The sequence below is a fragment of the Mustela erminea genome, chromosome 17, assembly GCF_009829155.1.
Source record: "Mustela erminea isolate mMusErm1 chromosome 17, mMusErm1.Pri, whole genome shotgun sequence".
NCBI lineage: Eukaryota > Metazoa > Chordata > Mammalia > Carnivora > Mustelidae > Mustela > Mustela erminea.
In genome coordinates, this window is record NC_045630.1 from 40,958,189 (window position 1) to 40,984,821 (window position 26,633).

A 26,633-nucleotide genomic window follows, 5' to 3' on the forward strand; every position below is an offset into this window, starting at 1 on the left:
AGCAGGAGAGTGGGAGAGGGCTTCCCACTGAGCAGGGAGCCTGATTTGGGACTTGATACCAGAACCCTGGGATCAGGGTCTGCCCTGAGCCAAAGGCAGACACTTAATGACGGAACCACCCAGGCACCACTTATTTCTTAAGACTTAAAAAAATTTTTTCTTGTTATTTATTCATGTTAGTAATCTCTGTACCCAATGTGGGGCTCGAACTCATGGCCCCAGGATCAAGAGTCTCATGCTCTTCCAAGTGAGCCAGCCAGACATCCCACTGAGGTGAAAAAATGTTAGAATATTGCCCAGTGGTCACATTTATGGCTATCGGTCTTACGAGAGTTATTCAGATACGTACTTGTGTGAATACGTGTGTGACTGAGCATGGAAGAAATAAGTCGGAAAGGGATGGCAAATGGGAGAAGAGACAGAGGAGAAAGAGTCTACACCACAGCCTTGACATCCAAAATGGCAAACTTCAAAATGGATCAGCTGGAGAATGGCTATCAACACTGCAAGAAGACTTACCATTTCACAAAAGGAATGTAGGTTTGCACTAAACAGCAAGTATAGCATTTTTGTTTTGCTAAATTTGGTTTGCGTCTAATTTTTTAAAAAGATTTTATTTATTTGACAGATCACAAGTAGGCAGAGAGAGAGAAGGGAGGAAGCAGGCTCCCCACGGAGCAGAGAGCCCGATGCGGGGCTTAATCCTAGGACCCTGAGATCATGACCTGAGCCGAAGGGCTTTAACCCACTGAGCCACCCAGGTGCCCCTACATCTAATTTTTTTTTAAAGATTTATGTATGTATTTGAGAGACCGCAGGTGAGTCTGCAGGTGCACACCCAGAGAGGAGCAGAGGTAGAAAATCTTCAAGCAGACTCCCCTCTGAATGTGGAGCCTGACATGGGGTTCCTTCTCAAGATCGGTGGGATTATGACTTGAGCCAAAATCAAGATTTGAACACTCAAATGGCTGAGCCACCCAGGTGCCCCTAAATTTTTTAAACAAATTTATCAAATAAAGCAAGGTATGCCGATACTTAATTACACTTGCAAGTTTCAATCTGCATCATTTCCAAAGTTTTTGGAATAAACACCCCAAGTTCCATGCTCTGGTTCAGTTTTATTGGTAGGTCATTTAGATGTTAAGATTGACCTTTCTAATTAAACATCTTTAGGATACAAGAATAAAGGGCCAGTTTGTGTGTTTAAGGGTATTCTAGGAAAACAGTGACTTAAGTACTCAAATATAATCATCACTGCCTCTGTCATTCATTATCAGAGAATATACACACACACACACACACACACACACACAATGTGCAATGTATGATTTCTAGCTCTATATTTGAAGTGCTAACCAAAGTCTCTCTTGGATTTTCAATTTAAACTTAGGGGATGTTGTGAGATGCAAAACAACTGTCAAAACAAAACAGAACTGAAAACTACTAGTGAGAAAACCAATGGTCCAAAAATTTTTTAACGTTCCCCTGTATGAAGGTTAAGTGAAACCACTCGATAAGGCAAAAATGTATCAAAGTGGCATCTGTGGCAGGTTCAAGCAAGCCTCCTAAGAGCAGCAGGGGGGTGGAGTAGCCGCAAACACAATGAAATCACCATCTCTTCCATTTGCAATGTCTTCAACCTTGTGCAAGTTACACAGCCGCACTGCGTGTCAGTTCTTGATCTTTAAAATGGGATAATGACACCGCACAGGATTGTTGAACAAATGAGTGAACTCATTAAGTTCATGGCACAGTGTCTGGACATAGCAATTTGTATTTAAATGTTTGCTACTATTCGTACATTTGTTTTGATTCTACTCTCTGCAGTTTCCCCATGGATATTCTGATGAGGCCAGTTTTGTCTGCACATCACAATGATGACTGCCCAGATCAATGAGTTGGCAGAAGTTGCTAATATACAATCTCTAAGGGAATAGGAAGTTTCTAAACTTCTGTATCTCTTCAGACTTGTCTTTGGTTCTCAGGATTTTTACCTCCTGTACAGCTTATTTTAATACAGTTGGTTAAAAAATAGGGGCTGATGGACCGATGGAATCCACAGCTAACCCTCTCTCCGACCTGTGTACACTTCTTTCACCTCCTTGCCTGTGAGTTTCCTTTCTGCCTCAGGCTGTTAAATCCCCCCCAACCCCTCCCCACCATTCTAACTTTGCAAACTTTGTCTTGTCTATGTATGTTAAATTAATGATTGCTAAAATGACATAGGTATTGGGGCACCTGGGAGACACAGTCAGTGAAGCGTCCAACTCTTGATTTCTGCCCAGGTCATGATCTCAGGGTCCACGCTCGGTAGGGAATTTGCTTGATTCTCTCTCTCTCTCTCTCTCTCTCTCCCTTTGCCCCTCCCCACCATGCTTATTTATGCTCCCTCCCCCAAAATAAATAAATAAACCTTTAAAATGATATGAGGGGGCAGAAGAGAACAAAATTTAAGGAACATGACAGACATTTTTTTTTTAAGATTTTATTTATTTATTTGACAAAAAGAGATCACAAGTATGCAGAAAGACACGCAGAGGGAGAGGAGGAAGCAGGCTCCCCGCCGAGCAGAGAGCCCATTGAGGGCCTTGATCCCAGGACCCTGAGATCACAACCCAAGCCAAAGGCAGAGGCCCAACCCACTGAGCCACCCAGGCACCCAACAGACATTACTGATTGCTTATCCCAAACCATTCTTTGTTTCTTCCTACCAAAAGAACCCTACTTTTTCCCCATGGAACAGATGATCTTACTGTGAGCTGACCTTGAGCCTAAATCCTGAATATTCTAACTAATTATGGTTATTCCATTTTCCTTCCCAGACTGGTTTAGGGACAGGCATGTGGCTAGGATCTCATCAATGATATAAAGAGGAATCTGCCAGGGTGTTACTGGGATGATTTCTTTTCTGATAAAGGGATAGAAAATGGGACACCCTCATTTCTTACACTGGAGCTTACGTTGTTGCTGATGTGATACCTAGAATTTCTGCAGCCACCTGACAAAAAAGAAAGCTACCAGAGGCAAGTCAACATATTGACAATGATGGGGACAGAAAAACTAGGGTCCTGATGATGTCATCAAACCACGAGTTAACCAGCCCCAGAGAGGCTCCATCTCTGACTCTCTTATGACGTCAGAGAGATTATATATTTCCTCATCATTGGAGCCGGTTCGGTCTGGCTTTCTATTGTTTGCAGTTTAACTAAAACGAGGGGAAATCAATGTTGTCAAAAGGAAAATAACCTAAAGAGTTGCCTGGAGAAAAGGGGGTAGAGGAAGGCGGGAGGGGGAGGAGAGACCACGAGCTACTTTTTTTTTTTTTTAAGATTTTATTTATTATTTATTTGACAGACAGAGATCACAAGTAGGCAGAGAGGCAGGCAGAGAGAGAGAGAGGGAAGCAGACTCCCTGCTGAGCAGAGAGCCCGATGCGGGACTCGATCCCAGGACCCTGGGATCATGACCTGAGCCGAAGGCAGCGGCTTAACCCACTGAGCCACCCAGGCGCTCCCAGACCACGAGCTACTTAATGAAGAATTCAGGATATACTTTCATCTATTTTCCAATTGTAAGAATAGCCTATTCTTTTACTTGCATAAAAGCTGATCAACTTTGAATGAAAAAACATTTAGTGCTGTACAGACTACAGGACTGTGGCCTTTATCTGCGGTGAAGACCAAAATCACTTTTTTTTTTTTTTTTTTTTGTCAAATGCCTTAAATTTATTGGAGAGTCAAACTGGAAGTCAAAGTGGGCATCTATCCCACACTACAAAGTATGACGCTTACCTTAGGCATTATCATGAAAAGAAAAATCAATGCTCATTGTTTAAACCATTAGTTCCCATTAACTGACATTCCAAATCTCTGACACAATGATTAGCTGCAAATCACCTGAAGCAGTCATGGTAACTCCCCAGGAGGCTGAATTTGGGAGAGAATGTAAATGTATTTTTGCTTCTGATGAATGAAGGAGAAAACATACCTCAAAACTTTTCCTAGCTGGGTGGGCTTTGGGGAAGGATCTCAAGTCCAGTCGTATCAGATAAAGCTACGATAAATCCTTAAAAATTACATGTTCAACTCAGAATTCAGAACTAAGAGAGGCAGTATCAGGGCCAGTAAGAACACAGGAATGTGTAGTCATTGGTCATTCTGGGGCAATTAGCCAGTCATTTACGGAGTACTTACTACGCGCCAAGCTTAGTTATAAGCAAACATGTCTTAGTCATTTTACTCATCAGAATTATCCTCTACTAATACGAGTCCATTTTACTGAGAAACAGAAAATTAATAAAGCCAGTTTATATTTGCATTTTTAAGTTGTTTTAATCTCTTTATTTTATTTATATATATATTCTCATGTATACAGATTTTTACATAAATGCATAATATGATTATATTCCCATACTTGTTTTCTTCTTTTTTGCTTGGTTCTCCCACTCACATAAGTACCTTGCTTTGCTTGTGCAACAGTAAACGCTTCATACGAATCCCTCCAAGCCATCCAGTAAGGGTCTCCTTAGCCAGTTTTAATGGCTGCATTATACCCTACGAAGTGGAGATAACTATAATTTAATCATTCCCCAGTTGTTACCATTCCCCAATCGTTGGCCAATCCCTATATTTTTATTTCTTCCCATTCATTTGCCACTATTGAAGAAATGCTTCAAGGGCATATATCCATTTGTTAAGATTTTATTTATTTATTTGAGAGAGAGAGAGAGCATGAGCAGGGGAGGAGTAGAAGGAGAGGGAGAAGCAGACTTCCTGCTAAGCAGGGAGCCCGACGTGGGGCTCGATTCCGGAACTCCTGGATCATGACCTAAGCACAAGGCGGATACTTAACCAACTGGACTACCCAGGTGCCCCTCAGGGTATATTTTTAAACACAGTCCTGGGGGCACCTGGGTGGCTCAGTGGGTTTAGCCTCTGCCTTCGGCTCAGGTCATGATCTCAGGGTCCTGGGACCGAGCCCCGCATCTCTGCTCAGCAGGGAACCTGCTTTCCTCTCTCTCTCTCTCTCTCTCTCTCTGCCTACTGGTGATCTCTCAGTCAAATAAATAAATAAATAAATAAATAAAATACAGTCCTGGCTCAGCTCCATTGGAATAAATGTGTTTAGGTCACTGCACATGCCTTGGCCCCTCGAGCTTTCATAGCTTTGTAAGCGTGGCTTCCTCTCAGGAATGCCCTTGATTTTTGTCAAAGTCTAATTTGCCTTCAGGGATGCTGAAGTACCATCTCCTCTGAGGTGTTTCCTCTTACCATTCACAAAATGGATTAGTGACCCCCGGGGGCTCCCCAACCTCCCAAGGTTAGCTCTGATAAACAACTGTCTGTCAATTGTCTCTTTTATCAAATTGAATGTCATGAGATTGACTCTACATCCCCAGGACCAACCATAGACTCCAGCACATTTTAGTTGCTGGAACAAATGGATGGTTGGATTAATGAGTAAATAAAGAGATAAACGAATAAACAGAGACATGACATATTATGATGTTTTGAGGAGCTACAAATAGTTTTTTGTAGCTAGAGCATAGAATGAATATGGAAGATAATGCTTTTTTCTTTTTTGAAAGGTCAGACTGTCATGTGTTTTGTGTATCAAATTTAAAGAGTATGAGTTTTATCCTAAAGAGCATGACAAGCTACTGAAGAATTTTAAGCAGCAAATATCATGAATTTTTAAGAAAGTCTTTGGGTTGAGTGTGGAAGATGGCCTAGATTAAGCCAGAAGAAAGACCAGGAACCATTAGAAGGCAACAGAGTGAGAAATGATGAAGGTCCTGTGGCGGCTGTTGCCCTAGACATGTCGCAGGTGTTTTCATTGAATTTTCCCATCATCCCAAGAGTCATGGTTCATGCTAGTCCCATGCTAAGGAAACAATGTTAAAGGGAAGAGCTCACCAAGGGTCACACTGTTAATCAGTGATGTGCCCTGACTGGACCTCAAGTTTCTCAAGTTACTGGCTCAAAGCCAATAAGCTCTCCACGTGGCCATTGCAAAGCAAAGGCACTGGCACTACTACAGAGGAGGGGATGCCAATTAAGATGTTAAGGATGGGGTGCTGGGTGGCTCGGTGGATTAAGTGTCTGCCCTTGGCTCAGGTCATGATCCTGGGGTCCTGGGATCAAGCCCTGTATCAGGCTCCCTGCTTATCGGGAGTCTACTTCTCCCTCTCCCTCAGCCACTCCTTCTCCTTCTGTCCCTTCCCCTCACTCATGCTTCTCTCACTCTCTCTCAAATAAATAAATAAAAATCTTGAAAAAAAAAAAAAAAGAAAGAAAGATGTTAAGGAAACAGAATGGACTAAGTTTGTTGACAGGATAGACACAGCAAGTAAATCAGATGGAGATTTTAGAATGATATCCATATTCCTAATTTAGTAGTATCATTCAACAAAATTTTTAAAAAGGGGGGCATTTGAAAAGGCAGATAAAAAGTTCCATTTGGGACATGATGGAATTGAAAGGAACCCAAAAAATCTAAAAAATGTATTAGTATGTAAAAAATTATGCTTGAGGGAATAACCTGTTAGACTCATGGTAATGAATAAAGCAGGTAGAAAGTGAGCTTACCTTTGAAACCCATTTTTGATCTTCAATTTCAAAGAGTATTAAATGACCCTTCTAAGAGGCTTTAGCTTTTTTTGAGTAATCCTTTCTTTTTTAGGTTTTATCCTTTCTCAAAACATAATGAAAAATATAACATATTTGCATTTATGCACTCTTTCCACTTTATTATCTTTTTAAAAAAGAATTTAAAGGTAATCTCTATGCTTATAATGGGGCTTGAACTCACAACCCTAAGATCAAGAGTCATGTGCTCTACTGACTAAGCCATACAGGTACCCCTACTTTATTATTTTTGATTAAAAAACTTTCTTTTCCCACAAAAGGATTGAGAGGGCAAAGAACAGTGTCTATGAAAATAACTGTAACACAATCAAGCTAGGTTTATACAGCCACATAAAAGATTCAGCCATATAAAATATTTCATTTTAGGGGCTGGCTCAGTCGGTGGAGTACAACTCTTACTCTCAAGTTTGTGAGTTTGAGCCCCACGGTGGTTGTAGAGATTACTTAAAAATATACATATATATATATGTATATTTTTTAATTTCCATTCCAAAAGAACAGTTATTGTTTGAAAAAACCATTTTATTCACATTATCTACTAGACAATGTGAGGTGAGAGATAACATTCGGTTTCATGGGGGCGCCTGGGTGGCTCAGTGGTTTAAGCCTCGGTCTTCGGCTCGGGTCCTGATCTCAGGGTCCTGGGATGGAGCCCCACATCGGGTTCTCTGCTCAGCGGGGAGCCTGCTTCCCCACCCCACCCCCACTGCCTGCTGCTCTGCCTACTTGTGATCTCTCTCTCTGTGTCAGATAAATAAATAAAATCTTAAAAAAAAAAATTCGGTTTCATTAATTCAAATCTATTTTGTGGCTCCATATTTTAAAAATGGTTATTATGTGATTCCTAGGGAAATCACTCCGAATGCTCTACAGGTCCCTCTTTTAAAAATAGTTTAGATAATTGAGTTATTTGCTTAAAAGTTTTAAAAGGTTTTAAGTGGAAATAAAATGGTACTGAGTATATTTCTTTATAAATAAAGATATGAACCATAAGTCATCAGACATAGATTGCAGATTGTGATAAACGTGGGGAACTCAACATAAGCCTACAGAAGAGTAAAGTCTTAAACATTTCAATTGCCAAAAGATTGACTGAGGCTCTGTTTAATTATTAGTGCTATAAAAAGTGAGTAATATTTACCTGGCCATAATAGTGTGGCAAAAAGACCACTTATCTTTCCTGCCAGGTGCCACATTTCTCACAGTTATTAAAATAATGAGAAGAAATCTTTAGTCACTTCTTTTCAAAATCTGTCATCTCACCATCTTATATAATTTGGGGGTTAGAGGGTTGCTAAGGAAGCTGATTAAAAAAAAAAAAAAAAGTACCCACCCAAGCCCAGGTCCTAAATCAGTGACAAATCAGTGACAAATGACTTTGTTAGCAAAGAGTTGAAGCAACGATGTTCCAGTAAGCTATCCTTTCACAGGAACTACCCAGTTCGGGATTTCTGTCTTCTGTAACTCCCCAACACCCAGTGCCTCAATCAGTTTCAATGATGAGTAATTTAGGATGCTGGTTCTTATTAAACCCAAAATATAAACAAACTTAAGGGGCTTTTCTGGTATATGATCCTGTACAGGGCTCCCCAGAAACCCCATTTTACAAGAATCCCAGTTCCTAACAGACGTGTCATAATGTCTTGGTAGAGTATATTCAGGAAGTTTACAGAGACTGTAACTCATTAACTGAACTTTAACATCATCATGCAATATGGGTTCAGATGACATTGTTGAATGCCTTTTGGATTTTGGCAAAGATGCCTTGGGAGTCATTAGTTATCTGTCAATCATTTACAAATCCTTTCTGAAATCAGTTAGCAAATAATGTTTTATCATTATAAACATGTATCTTTGTAAATGTGAGTCATTATAAATATGCCATGTGGGGTAGTATCTGCTGAGTTCAGTGGGATAGTGAGTCTAAAACAGAATGCCATAAGGGAAAATGCCCACATTTGCCAAAAGGAAATGGTTAGACTGGGATTTGACTGAGAAAAATAATGACCCAAAACTGAGGTTTTCGTTTGTTTTGTGTTCTTCCCCAGCATAGCTGGAATCTGAATTGCGTACTAACTGTCACTAGGGCTGAGTTTCGAGCACCTGTTACTTGGGTCACATGTGAACGTTACTCCACTCCCTCTTTCACAAAAATATGTTCATTTCTCACAAAGTACTGAGTATTTATTTCTATTAAATTAACCAGATAGATAAGCTTCAAAAGGCTAAAGTAACTCATTAATGTAATGTTTCCTCTGCATGCCAGTAAGTTCTACAGAAAAGAGAATGACAAATAGTAAATAGTAGTTTTTTTTTTCCTGGAAGGTTTTTTTTAGGAGTTATTAGGAACCTAGTAATGCTATTCCTCTTCAACTTTGGGGGTACATTATTTATTTATTTAAGATTTCATTTACTTATTTGAGAGAGAGCGTGTGCATGAGCAGGGGGAGGGGCAGTGGGAGAGGGAGAAGCAGGCTCCCCACTGAGCAGAGCCCAATGCGGTATCAGATCCCAGGACCCTGGAATGGTGACCTGAGCCAAAAAGGCTGACTGAGCCCCCCAGGCATCCTGATACTGAGCATTTCTCTATTATCTCATTTTCTCACAACAACACTATTGGATTCCATTGTCATTTTTATTTCTGAAGAATAAGGCTTAAGGAAGTCAAGCATTACTTCGCTGCCGAGTAAAGGACAAAGCAGGGACTGGAGTTGCGAACTTCCTGATCCCAAATCTCAGTCTCTTAACTACTACCTTCAACCATACTATGTTCTCCTAATGTGTTCTCATGCTCAAGTGGTTGCATCACCAAACACAACTGCACGGTTTCTCAGGTAATCAATGAAATCTACAGCCAGAGAGTGAGGAGCTGATGGGAAATGCTATTTTATGGATTGAATAATATGCAAAACCTTAACAAATGTGTATCCCACATTTGGGCATGTATAAAAGAAGACCCATATATTTCAAAGTAGTTACAGGTATAAAATACACCTATAAAAACATATGCTCTTTCTGAATTTTCATCTAAAATTAGTTGTCATTGGTTGGGGCGCCTGGCTGAGTCAGTTGGTATAGCATGTGACTCTTCATCTCAGGCTTAGGAGTTTGAGCCCTACGTTGGGTGTAGAAATTACTTAAAAAAAAAAAAAAAATATATATATATATATGTATATATATACATATACATCTATCTCCTAAATAAACAAAATTAATAGTCATTGGTTTCAATAAAAATCATATTTTGCAATCTACCATATATTTAAAGGAAAAAAATTAAACAATACCTACGACAGTGTTAATGCAAAGCAGACTGGATTGGTTATGTGTACACAAGAGCTTAAAGCTCAGAGGAAAAACAGCGTGTTTATCCAACGCCCTCCCCACTGGTGGCCAGAATGACCCGCTTCCTCACTTCATGTGAATCAGCACCAGCTTTAAACTACCTACATTCCATGAGCAGGTCTCCTCCAGAAAATCTCACCTTGATGAGGCTGTGTGAATATTTAACTGGGGACATTTCCAACACCCATGAGGACCATAGTCATGGCTTTGGCTTCCTCTCACCCTCACTTCCAGGAGTCGCCCAGACCTCAAGTCACCCCGTCCCAGACAGAGGTGAGTCTGCAGGGTTCAGAGCCAACAGCACAACTAAAAGGGCAGGGGAACAGGCAGAGAGGATAAAGCCTTTCTTTATTCTTATTCCCTTCTACCCGGTCTCTCTCCATGAAGCATGATTATCATTCTGAAGCTATATTCCAACATTTCAACTGAAATAAAGTAAGGCAAGAGGGAGAAGTGAAAACATAACAGTAATCAGAATAAACAACAAAGAAAAAAAAAAGGATCATAAATTCTGTAATGCGAACCTTCAGAAAATGACTGCTGAATCTATTCCATGATGTGTGAAATTATGTTACAACAAATGTCCGTATATGGAGTTATAAATTACCTGCTGAATACATATACACTCCATTTACTTAGTTCAAAGGAAGTGTCAGTGTTAATATTGTTTAAAACCACATGAAGGCTTGAAAGTATATATACATGGGCTTTGACCACTGATAGTGGCAGATTCTCTACCAGAAACTTAAAAGAATAAAATGAAATTTAAAATTTAACAGTGGAACTAGCTAGAGGCATAAACTTATATTCTAATTGACCCAGTATCCTTATCTAATTGAAAGTTCAGAAAAGATCCCTTACCTCTTTACTAACAGCACAATGAGCCTATCATGCCGATCACTTCCTAATCGAGGCACTACTCTCTCAGTGTTAGCTAGAGATAATAGGCGTCCGAATGAGTTTGCAAATAGCTTTTCCCTTCATAAAACTTCTTCCATAAGAGGCAAAATCTGGACTTTAGCCTCATTAACACTCTGATTTAAATAACTGATCTAATTAGATTATAATGTGATCATTAAGGGAACATATGTAGTCCCTTTATATATATGTGGGCATCTTTCTATTCACTTATCTTTTCTTCTTAAGTCCTGGGCCAGAGGTACAATTACTTGGGTAATGCCCCTCCACAAACACCAAGTCTTTCTATCTAAAGAGTTTCAAAGTCTTGGGGAGACTTCCTTGAGCTTCCTAACTTTATGGCCATAAAGACAATGAATAAAACTGTTTATCCAGAAACCCGTCTTTTTTTTTTTTTTAAGATTTTATTTATTTATTTGACAGACAGAGATCACAAGTAGGCAGAAGGGCAGGCAGAGAGAGAGGGGGAAACTGGGTCCCCACTGAGCAGAGAGCCCAATGCAGGGCTCGATCCCAGGACCCTGAGATCCCTGAAAGCATATTTTTAAAACAGATGAAATTAACAGAACTTTTGTTTTATAAAAAATTCTTAATGTTGTATTCTGACCCTAGAACAAGTACTGTGTTGAACATAGGAAGTGCATTGTAAAAAGCACAGCTACTGGGGCACCTGGGTGCCTCAGTGGGTTAAGACTGTCTTTGGCTCAGGTCATGATCTCAGAGTCTGGGATCGAGCCCCACACTGGGCTCTCTGCTCAGCAGGGAGCCTTCTTCCCCCAACCTGTGATCTCTCTCTCTATCAAATAAATAAATAAAATCTTAAAAAGAAAAAAACACAGCTACTTCATAAAGCAAAACATATCTCTAATCAAGCTGAGCCATATGACTTAAATTTCCCTCTTAATGTACTACCCATAGTTCTTTAAGTTCTTCAAGTGTCTTTAAAGGCCTAAGTCAGAATATGATGGCTGATTCCAGGAAAAGCACTGATAGGATTGTTCAGGTGGGGAGATGAAATAGCTGCTTTTCTTTAATGTAATGTTATTTTTACATTTTAGGAATGACAGAAGACACACTATGTTTATTTAGACATGGCTATTTTGGGGAAAATTCTCAAATATGAAGTGAACCTGTTACTTCATGGAAAAAAACTGGTGGTACTTTTTTCCATTGATAAAATCAGGCTTACAAGTGAAAATTTGGATTTAAGAAAATTTGTATATTCCACTGTGAGTTTGACAGCTTCCCGGTATTTAAAGACTTCCGGTGAGATAAGTAGTAATATTCATAAATAGAATTTTTGATACTATATAATGAAATGTGTCAACATTTGGCATATTTGCCAGATTTGATGAACCTACATTTTCCAAATTACCAATGTGAGATGCAACAAAATCATTCATAGGCAAAAGATATATTTTAATTATAAAATAAGCCAATGAATTTTTGTGTAATAGGGTACAAAAAGTTCACAGATATGGTTTCAGTTTCCACATTTCAACTAATCTTTTTTTTTTTTTTTTTTAAGATTGTATGTATTTATTTGCCCGAGAGAGAGAGAGAGAGAGCACACCCAGAAGCAGAGGAGCAGCAGGCAGAGGGAGAAGCACACCCGTGGCTGAGCACACAGCCCAGTGTGGGACTAGATCCCAGGATGACCACAGCCAAAGGTCAATGGTTAACTGACTGAGACACCCAGGTGCCCCTCAATTCATCTTGAAGAAGATAGTACTTGTGGAGTTTTGGTGTAGCATCAAAGAAAAAAAAATCCATAATTATTTGAAAAATTTATTAGGATATTCGTCCTTTTTCTACCTTCATATCTTGAAAACCATATTTTCTTATATAGACTTCAACTGAAACAATATATTGCTACAGAGTGAATGCGGAAGCAGATATGAGAATCTAGCTTTCTACAAAGGCAGACATTGGGGGCACCTTCATGGCTCAGTTGGTTAAGCATCTGCATTTGGCTCAGGTTATGACCCCAGGGTCTTCATATCAAGCCCCATATCAGGCTCCCTGCTCAGCAGGGAGTTGGCTTCTCCCTCTCCCTCTGCTGCTCCCCCGTACTTGTGCACTCTCTCTCTGTGTCAAATAAATAAATAAAATCTTGGGGGAAAAAAGTTAGACATTAAAAAGACTACTGAAAATGCTACTTTTTATGAATTATTTTGTTTTGGAAAATAGTTATTTTAATTTAAAATGCATTATGTATATTAACTTATTTTAATAAAAATAAATAGGTATATTTATAAATAAATAATAATTTTTACTTTCTTGATTTTAATTTTGAATACATTAAATACTCATGGATATAATTCACAGAAGAGGGATGCCTGGGTGGCTCAGTGGTTAAGCGTCCGCTTAAGAGTGATCCAGATTTTTCCCATGGATTCAAGCAAGGAATAATAACTTAAAATTATGGAAAACGTATTATACATTCATCATTTTGCCAGCACTGACCTCAAAGCTAAGTTTTACTTTATTGCGGGTAAAGAGATAGGGTGCCCTTTTAACCAACTAATGAATGAACAAGTTAAGATTAACTTTGCAACTAATGAATAGGCATGATTAAAAAATTGGTAGACAACACATGAATAAATAAATGACCATAAGCTTGGAAATGCTACCATAGTATTTTAAAGTGTCAATCAAATCTCCCGTCATCATTTAAAGAATTAATGTGTGCTAATGTTATCATCTAAAATATGTTTACAGAGGTCAGAAGAGCTACGTCTGTTCTCCTCTATGCAAAGAGGTGCTGACATCAAGAGGGTATGTCACAAGCCTAAGTTTAGTTAGTAGATTTAAGTTGGTTTGGAGTTTTATCCACTAAGTATGATCTTCTGACCCCTCAGTTTTACAACTTTCCACTCTCTGTGCTGCATAGCACCTCTCCACTTCTAAGTTAATCATTTCTTTGCCATTATCTGCCAGGAGTTCTTATCTCTTTTGCTGTCACTTTATAACAGGGTCCTCTTATCAACTTGCATAGAGTCATGTGATCTGTCTAAACCTATCAAAAGTTTCCATTCTTCTGATTAGAAACCATCATGTAACTGGATACATGGTTTACAGCAGGCACTAATGCTGGAAAAAGTACAGAGTTCAGGGAAAGACTTAACTTGTAACTTTCTGCATTCTTGGATTTTTTTTTTTTTGCTATTTTTTTAACTTTCACTGAGGATTACTGTAGTCTCATGTGTCCTCCCAAGGGCCACAAAATTTGACAAGCTGTACTTTTTCTTGTGCTCAATGATTTCTGCTTTAAACCAAAGGGCCACCTACAATTTTACTAAGAATGTCTTCTAATTCGGATACTGGAAATTTACAAGATTCTCTAAAGCACGGACTTACGCCTATTGGTAAGTAGGAGTTGCTCTATTTATCATCCATTTATTATTCTGCTAGTAGATTAAGTCATGTAATTTAATCTCATTGATGTCTTTTGCATTGTAAGTCATTGCTTCTCCTATTGCCTATTAAAAGTACAGAAGCCCATGTATGAATCACACATTCATCTTTCTCGAAGTTAAAAAAAGCAAATGGATATTTCAGTATTATTCAGTTATCCACTGTTTTTGGATGCCCATGCCTTAGTCTAAAATAGAATAAAAAATGTATAATGTATATATTTCATCACTAATATTTTCTGATAATTTCTAATCAGATATAATAAGCTAAAGTTTGACCAGCTTGAAACAAGTTAACCATATGGAGTCATCATTGATCAAACTTGAACAAATAGCTTTCAAATATTTGTAAGCCACACCACAGGATGGTGTCTCTCATTCATTGCGGATACTGTAGAGTCTCTTTTGTTTCTCTGATGAATAAAAGCCATGCAAAAAACCCATATATTTTGGGTTTAATATATATATGACATATATAATAATATATACTAATATATTTAATAAATATATGTATGTATGTATATGCACACACACACACACACACACACACCCCATCGTTAGTTAAGGATTACAATTTAAGGGTTACTGTCTGTTTTCCAAAATACTGAGCATGGCTTATTTTTGTAAACAGGAGTAAATAAAGCTAATTTTCACTTCTAAAAAGAACAAAAAATATGTTAGCGTTACAGCAAGAATACATGCAGTTATTCCTAAAGGTAAAGGACTAAAGGGAATTGATTTCCAGTGGTCTGTAATCATTAGTCTGTTGGCAGTCATTTTTTTCCGTTCCCGTAGTACTTGAAGGACCTGTGCCTTTCCCTGTAAGCACTTTCTAGGCTTTCGAACTGGAATTTCCTTGAGAATTCGCAGAGGCGTGTCATGAGCTCTGAGTTCTAGCTTCGCTGGAACAAGAAGGAAAATCAAGGCTTGGGCTTTTCCTCTTTCTCCCTAGATAACCAGCTGACTCCACTGAGGGCAGTGATTGCTGTTTTATTGGGCCAACTACACCCTCTGGTATATCAATTGAGGAAATGATGACCTCACCCCCCACCCCCAAAATCTGTACTTAGGAAAAGAAAACATGAGGAAGGCAATCAGAGTGCAACAGAGAATCAGTTGCTCTGCAGAATAAAATATGAGCACAGGAAAGAAGGTGAAAGAGAAGCACAAACGATTTCTAATCTTTTTCGCCTGGCCAAACCGCGGCGGCGCGTTCGGGAGTCCTTCCCGGCAGCGACCGGCTGGGCGTCCCCTGGGCTCCTGGCGAGAGCGCGCTCAGCCGGGGACAGGGGCGGGAGCGCGCGCAGAAGTCCGCGCTCCCGCCTCACCTCGCGTCGCGCGCAGCGGGGACTGGGAGGCTGCGAATTAAGAGGGCGTGGGGTCCCAAGAGCGCACACGCCGCCCCCACCCCCCCACCGCCTCCACGGCGTCCCTGAGACCCTTGGGAGTGAATTAAAGAGGGTAAGGTGGTAGAAGGAGACACCTTTGCATTTCTCTCTGCTACGTTTTACCCACGGTGGGGCGAGGGGGGTTGGTTCCACCCTGAGCATAAATGGAGATCTGACACCCTCAGGTCTGGGATCAGTCAGGTTCGAGAGAGCCTGAACCTGCGGTATGTCTGTCTAGCCTGGGAAGGACTGTTAAAGACGGAGCCTCCAAAAAAAAAAAAAAAAAAAGTGTACGGAAGGAGGCGCTCAGCGAGTCAGCGAGTCTACCCCAACACCCTAAACCTCTCCAGGCACTTCCGGGCGTCAAATTCCGGGATGACAAAATTCCAGTCAATTTTCCGGTAAAAGAAACCTTTCCGGATCTCATTCGAGGCCTCCCGCCCTTTCCTAGCCCTTACACTCTCTTAATTCCATTCCCTGATACTGCCTGGTGGCTGGGAGATGTCCGTGTTTGCAACATCTTAGGCACCCAGAGGCCACTACTGGCACTGAGAGTTCCATCTGTTCATGGGGTAGCCTCCAAGAAGCGTGGAGAGTCAATCCTGGGGGGGGTTCTTGGCTAGACAAGTCACCCAAAGGGCTGACAGAGGAAAGGGGGACATTGTGAGCCTTCAGTCTGAACAGTTAGGGCTGACCTTAACCCTGAAGGTGAGTTTCCTCTTGGATTGGATTCTGACTGCCGAGGACACGCCCACTGAGAGAACCCACAGGTGGAGTGGAGACTGTTAGGTCCTGGTGTGGCTTTGAGGGAGCAAATTGCAAGTTAGGATAGGAATGGGGAGTGGTTCACAAAACTGAGGCCAAGACATGGTAGAGATGGGTCAGGGTTTCCAACTTCACATTAATTGAGTTGTGTTGTACTAAGAAATGTGCCTCTATTTATTTCGAAAGCTGTTCCTATGGGTCCTAGGTGGGCATGACATTTTTCTTATATGCACAGTGGGAGTTACATGAAAATTGTGTATAAGTGTCTGTACTCACACAGAAAAGTGGAAATAAGATGACATTGTTCCTTCTGCCTACCTACAAGATAACCACACAGTATGCTGTAAGAGCAGCTGACTTGGGGTTAAACCCAGATTGCTCCCTTAAAGTTAACTAGTTCTGGAACACTGTCCTAATTCTTGGTTTCTGGCTTAGGTATTTGTTTTGTTTTGTTTTGTTTCTCCCAAATGAGGCAATTCTACTGATGATACACAGTAGTAAGTAAGAGAGAAAGAGAAATAGAAAAAGAAGGAATTATTTGTCTGTATCTACAAAATAGCCAAATCTCTATGGTGGGAAGTATGTCCTGTAACAAGTATTCATTAACTCTTCTGCAATGTGCCTGACATCACTGCTTTGATTACTATGAAATTTATGTAATTCTTTAAGTGCATTTATGCAATACATATACACATTTGTTATATTATTGTCTATTACCCATAGGAAGTTTTGTCTGTTACCCACAGGAAGTTATGTCTGCATAGTTAGGGTACATAATATACAATGCAAACATTCTTGAGACACTATATATAGTTTGTTATCTAGTCTCCTTAGCACTCTTGGAGTCTGATTTTATTCCAGCAATAACCTCCAGTAAGCTCTGTGCCCATAAGGATCTCTGAAAGTAGACATAATGCAGTGGAAAATAAGATAGCCCCTTATGTCACCCTAAACTCTGGCCAGCTTTATTGGCAGTGCAGTTTCGAATGCCAGTCACCCAAATCCATATTCTGATTCTTGGCTGCTGGGCTTAGGCAGCCAGATCCCTCCAGGAAGCTAAGCTCTGATGCCTCTTCTCCTTCCCTGCCTCAGCCCAACTCCAGAAGAGTGCTTCTCAGACTTTCTTTACTGGTCTTGATCTTCAAGTTCTGATGAGCTAGAGGATTTCTTTAATGCCTCTTTTAATAAACCAGGAGATATTTATGGAGGAAGGGAGAACAGAGGCTTCGTAGTGGTGGTGGTGGTGGTTTTTTCCCTTACTGCCTCCACCCAGACACAATGTGTAGAGTTATCTTCGATTTAGCCTTGAACTTGGGATGAGTTAGAGAAGGACTCTGGGACAGACTCCCACCTAGAGGCCCAGCTTCCCCCAGCACAACTAGAGATATTTTATGAAAGGTGGGAGTCAGACATCTTGTTCCCCAAGACTAGAACCTACCTCAGGATAAATCTATTTTTTGGAGTTGCACTTCCTCACTCTTCGCCTTATTGGAACAAAAATTTCCCTGAGAAATACTGTTGGCCTCAAGGAACTTTAGGAGTATGGGGGCCTTGAGGTCTGGGGAAACTCCGGGGAAGACTTGAAATATGACCAGTGTGAATTTGAGAGTTGAAGCCTGGAAGAACCATGTGGACTGAACTTGACCAGACAAATTAATAAAGGCTCCCTCTTTTTTAGTCTTTTGGGAAGCTCTGATAGGTGTTTTTGTGTAATAAGTAACAAAAGACACACTTAACTTTTAAACTCCAAATAATCTGAGTACAGATGAACATAAGCATTTTGGTGAGCAGTTTTTACCTGGGGGTATAATTAACTCCCTGAGGACTATGTCAAGCACTGTGAGATAGTCAGGTTAGCAAGACCCTCCCACTAGAAGGATCTTATTTTTAGTGGTTCTAGAATGGTTAAGTGATTCCCTTCCTAGTTGTTTTCTTTACAGAAAGTTGAGTGTGGGTGCAGTTATGGGAAAAGAGATACAAAGAAGAACTGATATTAACAGTGTGATGTATTGCTTTACTAGTACTATCTCATGCAACTATAAAGTTGACTTTGTTCACCGTATTTTACTGATGACAGAATTCAATCAGAAAGGTCAAGTGATTCTTCCAAGATCACTCCCCTTGTCAAGAGAGTGAACTGTAAACAGAACCCCTGTTCTGTGATTCTGAAATCTGTGATCTTTCCTTAAAGTAGTGATTATTTGCCATTGTTGATATAAAGGAACTATGATTAAAAACAGTGTTGATTTACTGACATTCTTCCGAAAGGCATTTTGGGATTAAGAAGACATTTGTAAATGGCTCTTTATCTTCCTTTTCATTCCACAGTGGAATCAGATTTAGATCCCAGTAGAATTCACAAGGGTGGGATGGGGAGAGGTGTAGGGGGCCGGGTGGGGACAGCACCCAGGAGCCTTGGAGGCAGAGCAAAGCAGGTAGGAAAGCACTTTGGGTCTTCTGCTCTGCTTTCCTTGAAGGATCTCTGGAGTTTGGAGGGTTTTCGTTTGCAGTTGTGGGGTGTATGCTGGCAACTGGCAGGACTACTGACAAGAATTGAGAGAAAATTCAGAGCATGTGTTTGTTATGTGAGGTTGGTGGGTATGAGGAGGGCAGAGAAATCACCCAAAATGAGTAGCTGAATTTATTTTTTAAAGATTTTATTTGTTTGACAGAAAGAGAGAGAGAGAGCACAAGCAAGGGGAGCAGGTGGCAGCTGGGGACCTGCTCTCCACTGAGCAGGGAGCCTCACATGGGGCTTGATCCCAGCCAAAGCAGAGGCTTAACCGACTGAGCCACCCAAGAGCCCCTGAGTGATGGAGTTCAGAGAGAAAAGGGCCCTTTTTACCTTGAGGAACAAACATCTGTTGTCTTATAAAGGGAAGAGACAGAGAACGAGATAGTTTAAGCGCAAGCACTCTTTTTTAAAAAGTCCTGTTGACTAACCCTGGTGTGTTTCTAGTGAGATGCTGGTCCCACGTCCAGCGCTGACATTTTTGACAGTAAATGCTGATTTCTTCCTTGTGATCTGGACGTCCCCAGCCTCAGCCCCATCAAGTTCCACCTGTTCCACCAACGGTCTATATTGCATTGAAAAGAAAATCGGTCGGAACCCTCCACCAGGTCCCCGAAGCATCTCCCCAGTTTCCAGAAAGGAAACCTTGGGGGAAAAGTAAAGAATTTGCTCCACGCCCGTTGCGCTGGCTGGGCACCACTCTTAACGGTAAAAGTTGCCTTTAGGTGGGAGGAGCAGCCGACACCCTGCCAAACTAGCGAACCGCGTAACCTCCCAGACCCTAACACTTTCCATACTTTCGCACCGCAAGCTGGAAGGTGATGGTATTATCGCCAAGGCCCGCTGGCGCCCCCACTTTCTTTCCTGTCCCAAAGGGGCCCAAATCGGCTGACAAACACAGCTCTGAGCGGCCCGGCACTCTTTGATCTTAAGAACAGAAACCCCTAGTGCGGGGGCTTTCCTAACACAAGAGCCTCGCGACCACCCACCCCCTCGCTCCAAGAACAGAGGGATTCAAAGAGAGGCGGCGCGGAACCCCTTCTTCCCTCAGGACACTTCCAGTCTGGCCGGATTCTCGTGAAAGGCAGCCCAGAGTAATCTAGTGCTGAGGATTTGGCTCTAGTCTGGGTTGAGGAGGGGGGAGGGGATACGGGGAGTGGAATTGGAACTCAAGCGCTCAGCTGGTTCCACTAAGCTCTTGGTGGCCTGTGGGCGCCACGATCGTCCTCGAGAACGTCACTCGCTGCTCTGGTCTGTCCCGAGGATGGGCAGGGGTGGTTCCGAGAATGGAGTCTCCGTCTCCGGGTTTGGAGTTGGAGCTGACTCACATCTCCATTTCAATTACAGAGGAAGAGATAGATTAGATTGGACCACCCACCCAAGATTATTTCCCCAGCCCGCTCCCTTCTCAAGACCGGATCTCTCCGCCCACTTCGAGGAGGGCACCGGCTCTACCGAGGCGGGACGCGCCTGGACCCCTGGGTTGGGGCAGGAGTCTCCAAAGAAAATGAATCCAGAAAGTTCTATTGAGAAGCTTTTTTTACAGAGATGCAGATTCCGATAATCCAGGCCAAACTCTCGGAAAACCTCACCTTTCCTTAGGGCAAGGCTGGGAGGTGGTTGGGGGAGGGGCTGGAGGAGCCTGGATTACCTGGATAATTACTTCATCCTGTATTTTCCTCCTTTAGTAAAGACGGGGCCGTGATCTGAGAAGCTACTGTTGTAGTGATTGTGAATCAACCCCCACTTGTGGCTATCCCGACACACAAGACTTTCCGGGGTAGACTGTCTGAATTGATAGCAGTTTTCCCTCCTGCTCTACAGGCTGTGGTCGATGATGTCTTAAGTAGTTATTTACACAAGTAACGGGGATTTTTTTTTTTTTTTTTAACGAGGCGCGACTTCTCACCTATTCAAGTTTATTTTTTCAAAGTTTCGGCCAATACGGTGCTCCTTGGTAGTTCGTATGTCTGTACTGAAATTTCACCCTTCTCACCTTAAAACAAAGTGGTCTGGAAGCCGGCTGGGGGAGCCTGGAGGTGGGGCATATAGGCTCAGCCCTTCGAGCTCCGGATCAGAACTCTGGAATTCTTGCTAAACTTAATTTTCAGAGAAAGGCAAACGGGGCTTCTGATGGGCTTTTTGAGTGGGAGGGGCTGAAAAATTAGGCAGAGCCTAGGCTGATAAACTTGCTTCCCTCTCCCCTCGGGCTATTGCGGCTACTTGGTGGTGACTTGCCGGGAAAAAAAAAATCTAGATTTCTTCTGAGGCTGGAAACTAGACACGTGCTACGAGAAAAGTAAAGATTCTGTTTTCTTAAAAAAACACCAAAGAGTAGAAATAGAGGAAGCGTTAGAAATTGTTTCTGAGAATGTAGATTTGCAAGTTTCTTGAGAGGTTGGGTGGGTCGTGTAAGGCTTCTCCCACCCAGGCGCGCGGGAGGGGTGGGTCTTCTACTTGGGGACCTGTGTTTTGCGAGCCCAGGAAACTTGAACCAGTTCTAAAGATCTTGACATTTTCACTCCCTTTGCAGCCTGCACGCGTTAAGCGCGCGGGGCTGGCCAACAATTCTCAGGTCAGGTCAAGGGCAGGCTGTTCCCAGCGCGCTCTCTGAAATGCGGCGCGGAGCAGCGGAGAAGTGGAGGCGGGGGAGGAAAGGGAGGCAGTTACGTCCTCGCGGGTGGGGAGTGCGAGACCTCCTCAGCTGCAGCCCGCCGGGTGAGTGGGGCGCACGGCCCCGTAACGCTGAGCCTGGATAAAATATGCCAGGACTGCGCTCCTCGGGCTCATCAAGGCTGCGGGAGCCTCCCCGAGCCATCATCCTTTATAATTGCAACCGTCAATCAATGCTTTAAGACAAAGTCAGAACCGGGAAGGACGAGCCCTGGAGACCAGTCTCGTCGGAAAGAAGGTGGAGGCGTGGGGAAGTGAGGGGAAAGGGGAGAGAAGTTTGCCAGAAGTTGGCAGAGGAAAGCAGGGAAGAAATTGAGAATGAGCACGGTAGCTAATGCCTGAACAGCCTCCCTCTGCCTCCGGACTTGTGGTCTGTGGTCTTTGCCGCTAGTTAAGTTTCCCGCAGACGGGGTGGATTCCTAAGTGTGCATCCCCTAAGAGGCGGAGTGGCAATAGGTTAAGATGTCCCTGGCGGAGGCTGGGATGCGTCTGCCCGCCTGCGGGGGCTTTGTCGTTCCACGACAATCCGTGTATCTGTCAGACGACCACGGGCATCAACGTTTAGACCACACAGGTCCAGTTTCCCTACTCCCATCTCAGTTGCCTCCCCCTTCCCGCGTCCACTTGTCTTTCCTTCCTCACTGCTGCCTCTGCAACCTGGGACCATCCTCGGGTAACCGCCCGGAGTCACCGTGGGGGGCACAGGCTCCTCCTCCCCCAGCTCTCTTTCCGATCCGGTGTTCTGGGAGACGCCCAGGCCGATCCCAGGTCACAGGGCAAGCGGGTTGGTGGATCCAAGGAAGGCCCTGGCCCGGCAGAATTAAAGGATCAGGGCACCAGAACATTCCGAAGGAGGGAACACATAGGGTGGGGAATGGATGCACTTACGGGATGCAAATGAGTGTAGCGCAATGAAAGCCTTAGTGCCGCCGCCCCCCCTCTGCGACTGCCCCAGGGTTGGGAACCCCTGCTGCTCCCCCTAAACTTGAGGAGAAAAAGGGGGAAAGGTGAGTCTGTCATCCGATCTCTGAATAGAACCAATTCCAGTGGAAGATTTCCCACCTTGTCCATGACTGGTAGGGGTCTCGGGAGTCCCGGAGGGGATCTGGGATAGGGTTGACCCTGGGGCACTCCTCTCTCCCTGGAGCACCAGTTTTCTCTCTGCTTGAGACCGCCTGTGTTTGCAGTGACCCTTCCATTCCCTGCGGCCAGCCTGGACTAGAGCCTGAAAGCAGGGCAAATCGCCTGCGGCCTTTCTGTGATACATCCGTGGTCCTTTCTTTTCTTCTCTCTTTTTTTTTAAAGGGTTTTTTTTTTTGAAACCTTGTCTCCAGCTCCTGTTTTCCCCTCACCACCTCCTCTGGTTTGGGGAGGAGATAAATGAATGTCAGCTGGGCCTCTGTCACCATCACTACTGGTTTAGGTTGTGTGAGGTGAAGGCAGACTAGCTTGGACTGAAAAGATGCTAGTGTGGTGGAAACAAGCCCTTTTGGGGTTGAAGCTGGGTTATGAATGTGATCACAAGGTTTGCCTTGGCCATGTCAGGCTCTGCCTCAGGTCCAGGCAAGGAGCAAGGATTTCTCTGTGCTACGAAGTATATGATCTGTCAGACCCTCTTTCTACTTCTTTCAATTCTCCTAACCTTTTCCTAAAGCTCTACCAACCAGAGGATCTTCCCTCTGGGTCTGAGAGCTGGAAGCACCCTCTGAGGACCAAGAGTCTGGAATTCTCCATAGCAGCCAGCCTGGTGTTTGTAAAGGTGCCACAGAAGTGCCCCCACGAGCCCTTTGATTGTAGTGGAAGGACACTCCTAAATTAACACTTTGTAATAAACTGATTTTTAAAGTTCATCTGAATCCACAGAGCACTCCAAGACTGATTTGAGATTTAATTCATTTCATTTTCTGAACTGTGTAAATATATATATATATGTATATATATATGCATGCACTTATTCACGATGGTATTTAAAACAACTAGTAGTATTGAAAATGGATTGACAGTGTTGCATGATACTATCAGAAATCTGAGCATCTTTTTTTTTTTAAAGGTTTTATTTATTTATTTGTCAGAGAGAGAGAGAGACAGAGCATGCACAGAGGGAGAAGCAGGCTCCCTGAACCAGCCCAAGCAAGGTGCCCAATACGGGGCTCGATCCCAGGATGCTGGGATCATGATCCTGAGCTGAAGGGATATGATTAACCGATTAACTTATCTGAGCCACCAAGGTGTCCCGAAATCTGAGCATCTTTAGGGTCACTAATTTGGGTAACCCCAGCCCCCTGCACTTTCCAAACTAATGGACAGTCCCTCTCCCCTCACGTTTAAACATTTCTATGAAATTTGATGTTGGTACAAAACTGAGATTTAAATAACTTAGATTCTGAATATATATTGAAGAGCAAAATGACAAAAAAGAACAGTTTAGAGAGCCAGCAGCCTCTGAATTGCCAGACATGGGTAGGCGATGAACAACCCGTTTCATGTAAAAGTATAGATTAATCATGGCGATGATTGGAGTGTTTTTCAATTCATCAAATACTGGACTGGGTGGTTTAAATGTGTGATCTCCATGTCATTCAAATAGAATAAATTCAGATCTTTTGAGATTCAAATTCACCCCCTTGTGGGGGGACTCTGATAATTACCCAGTCTCACAGCAGACACTGAATATGAGGCATTTCATATGCAGTCATGAGGCTGGAAAAAATGTTTTTCATCTTGTTGGGATGAGATCTGAAAACTTTGAAGATGTGGCTGGGCTGGTGGCCGAAGAGCTTACATAACAGATGGTTCTTTAAAACTTTATATTGAAGTGCTGGGCCTCCGGGCCTCATGCGGATTGTCCCACCAGAGACACCAGAATGAAAGAGGAAAGCCTAGTACCCTCTTTGCATTCTACTTGCAGACGCAGTTCACTAAAATTTAGGAAGCCTGCCACCAATATAATCTTGGGTTGGAGGGGGTGGGGTGTTGATAACCGAGTGAAGGAACTGGTAGAGAGGGGAAACGGTGATCGCTGTGTCTCAGATTTCCCCCAAGTGAGTGCACTTGCGGCGTTATGGCTGTCCCTTGGGTGGGTTGGGACGCTCGGCCAGTCCCGCACTCCCCAGGCCCACCATGGGACCTTTTCGGGCTGAATGCCGAGGGAGTTAAGGAAGCCGGGAGCCCCTTGAGAGCCGGCCAGCTCTTTGGAGAAGAGCGGTCAACTGAATTCAACATCTCTTTTCTCCTTCGGATTGTTTAAGTGGGTGTTTAACACCCCCCCCCCCATCCAGCCCCTGACCCGACACGCTCGCGGAGACACGCATGCACACCCATGCACACCCACACACACCCACACACTCCCGCGTCCCTTCTGGCTTCCTCCCAGCTCGCAGAAATAAATCGCCGCTCTAGCCTCGCGTCCGCCGCCGCCGCGCTCAGACAGAGGTCGCCTCTCACTAGCTGGAGGACCCGGCAGCATTCACATCCCCCGCCCCAGGTCAGGGTGGGGTGGGAGGGGGTTAAGGCGGGGTGGGGAGGTTGGGGCAGGCCTGGGGACTGGAGCATGCGCCTCATCCTCATTGGCTGGCGGTTGGTGTCCGACAGATTCCGGAACCCGGGTGCCCATTCACTGTCATCACCTCTCATCCCAGCCTCCCCCTTACCCCCGTCTTACTTACCTCCCCTCTCCTCCCCGTGTTCCCCCTTTCCGTGCCAGTACCGTCACCCTCGGGGCTGGAAGGACCGCTCTCGGACACACGGGAGGAGTAAACGAGGCAGGAGAGGGAGGCTGGAACTTCACAACTCCGCACTTGTGATAGTGAGCGCGAGGGAAGCAGAGACTGGGGAAGGGGCGGAGAGGAGAAGTGAGGCGAGAGAGAGAGAGAGAGAGAGAGAGAGACCGACCCCTGGCGATTCTGAGCCAGAGGGCGGGTGGAGGGTGGCGTAGAAGTCTCCCGAGCCGTCCGGGAGCAGCGGCTGCAGCGGCACCGCCGCGGCGGCAGCAGCAGCAGCTCCGCGGCCGCCTCCGCTGCCCTCCCGGAGCTCGGCCGCACACGGATCCGCGCCCCGGGCAGCTGCGCCCTCGCCACCGCCGCCGCCTCCGCCCTCGCCGAGCCGAACCAAGGCGCCGGGGCTCAGTCTTCACCGCATCTCTAGCCCGCCATCTCCTCCCAGCGGCTTGGGGGCGGCTCCGGAGTTGCGAGACTGGACCGGGTTCAGGGGTCCTGACCCGCGGCCGCGGGAGGAGGAGGAGGCGCGCTCCTGCGAGCGCGTGGGTGAGCAAGTACCCCAGTCGCCCCTCCCTTTTTGCCGCCGGAGTTGAATCTGTGCTGCCCGTGTCCAGGTGCTGGGCTTCCGGACGGACACGGACCCCCTATCCCCGTCCGCGGCCGCCCTGTCATGCTGCCCAAAGTGGAGACAGAAGCCCTGGGACTGGCTCGATCGCATGGGGAACAGGGGCAGATGCCGGAAAACATGCAAGGTAAGGAGGCGCTGCGCGGCGCTCCGGCTCCCGCGGCCACGCCACCCCCCGGCTCGCCCTGCGGGCTTCAGCTGCCCACCCCCTCGCGGCCGCTGGGCTATGGGGCAGCGCGCGGGCGACAGGCCCCCACCCCAGGGACGGGCATAAAAGTTTATGGTTCTTGAACAATGCGGGGCGGAGGTTTTCCAAGCGATGCCTAATTGGCCGCTTCTAATTAAGAAAAGAAAGGCTTCGAGCTCTATGGCAACCCGAGGAGGGGGCACAGCTTCAGGCTAAAGATACTTAAGAATAGTATGATCATTCTCAGAAATGGAATGCCTCACTGGAAACCGGAGCAGGTTCTCGGTCATTGAATCGGTGGGAACTTTAATCAGTGCTCTTGTGTGGAGGAAAAACACCCTGCCTAGCAAAGCCAACTACAGAAAGAGAAGATGACCCCGGAAAAGCTTGTCTTAGCGGCGTTAGAATGCATGTGGGCACCCCCAAAAAGCCCATGCGGAC

At 44.1% G+C, this 26,633-nt stretch overlaps 1 protein-coding gene across 3 annotated transcripts in view; it reads left to right on the plus strand.

Annotated features, from left to right (window-relative positions):
* The first annotated feature begins 236 nt into the window (after positions 1 to 236).
* The window catches only part of NR5A2 (nuclear receptor subfamily 5 group A member 2), a 151,091-nt gene continuing 124,694 nt past the window's right edge, over positions 237 to 26,633 (plus strand). The window contains exons 1-4 of one of the 3 annotated variants that reach the window (XM_032318689.1): positions 237 to 247; positions 4,039 to 4,040; positions 13,992 to 14,278; positions 25,995 to 26,132. In XM_032318689.1, coding sequence (XP_032174580.1) covers positions 14,215 to 14,278; positions 25,995 to 26,132 — 202 coding nt within the window. In that variant the 5' untranslated portion in view covers positions 237 to 247; positions 4,039 to 4,040; positions 13,992 to 14,214. Of the gene's footprint in view, positions 248 to 4,038; positions 4,041 to 13,991; positions 14,279 to 25,064; positions 25,149 to 25,994; positions 26,133 to 26,633 lie in introns of those variants that run through there. The other 2 variants (XM_032318691.1, XM_032318690.1) reach the window with 2 other exon arrangements.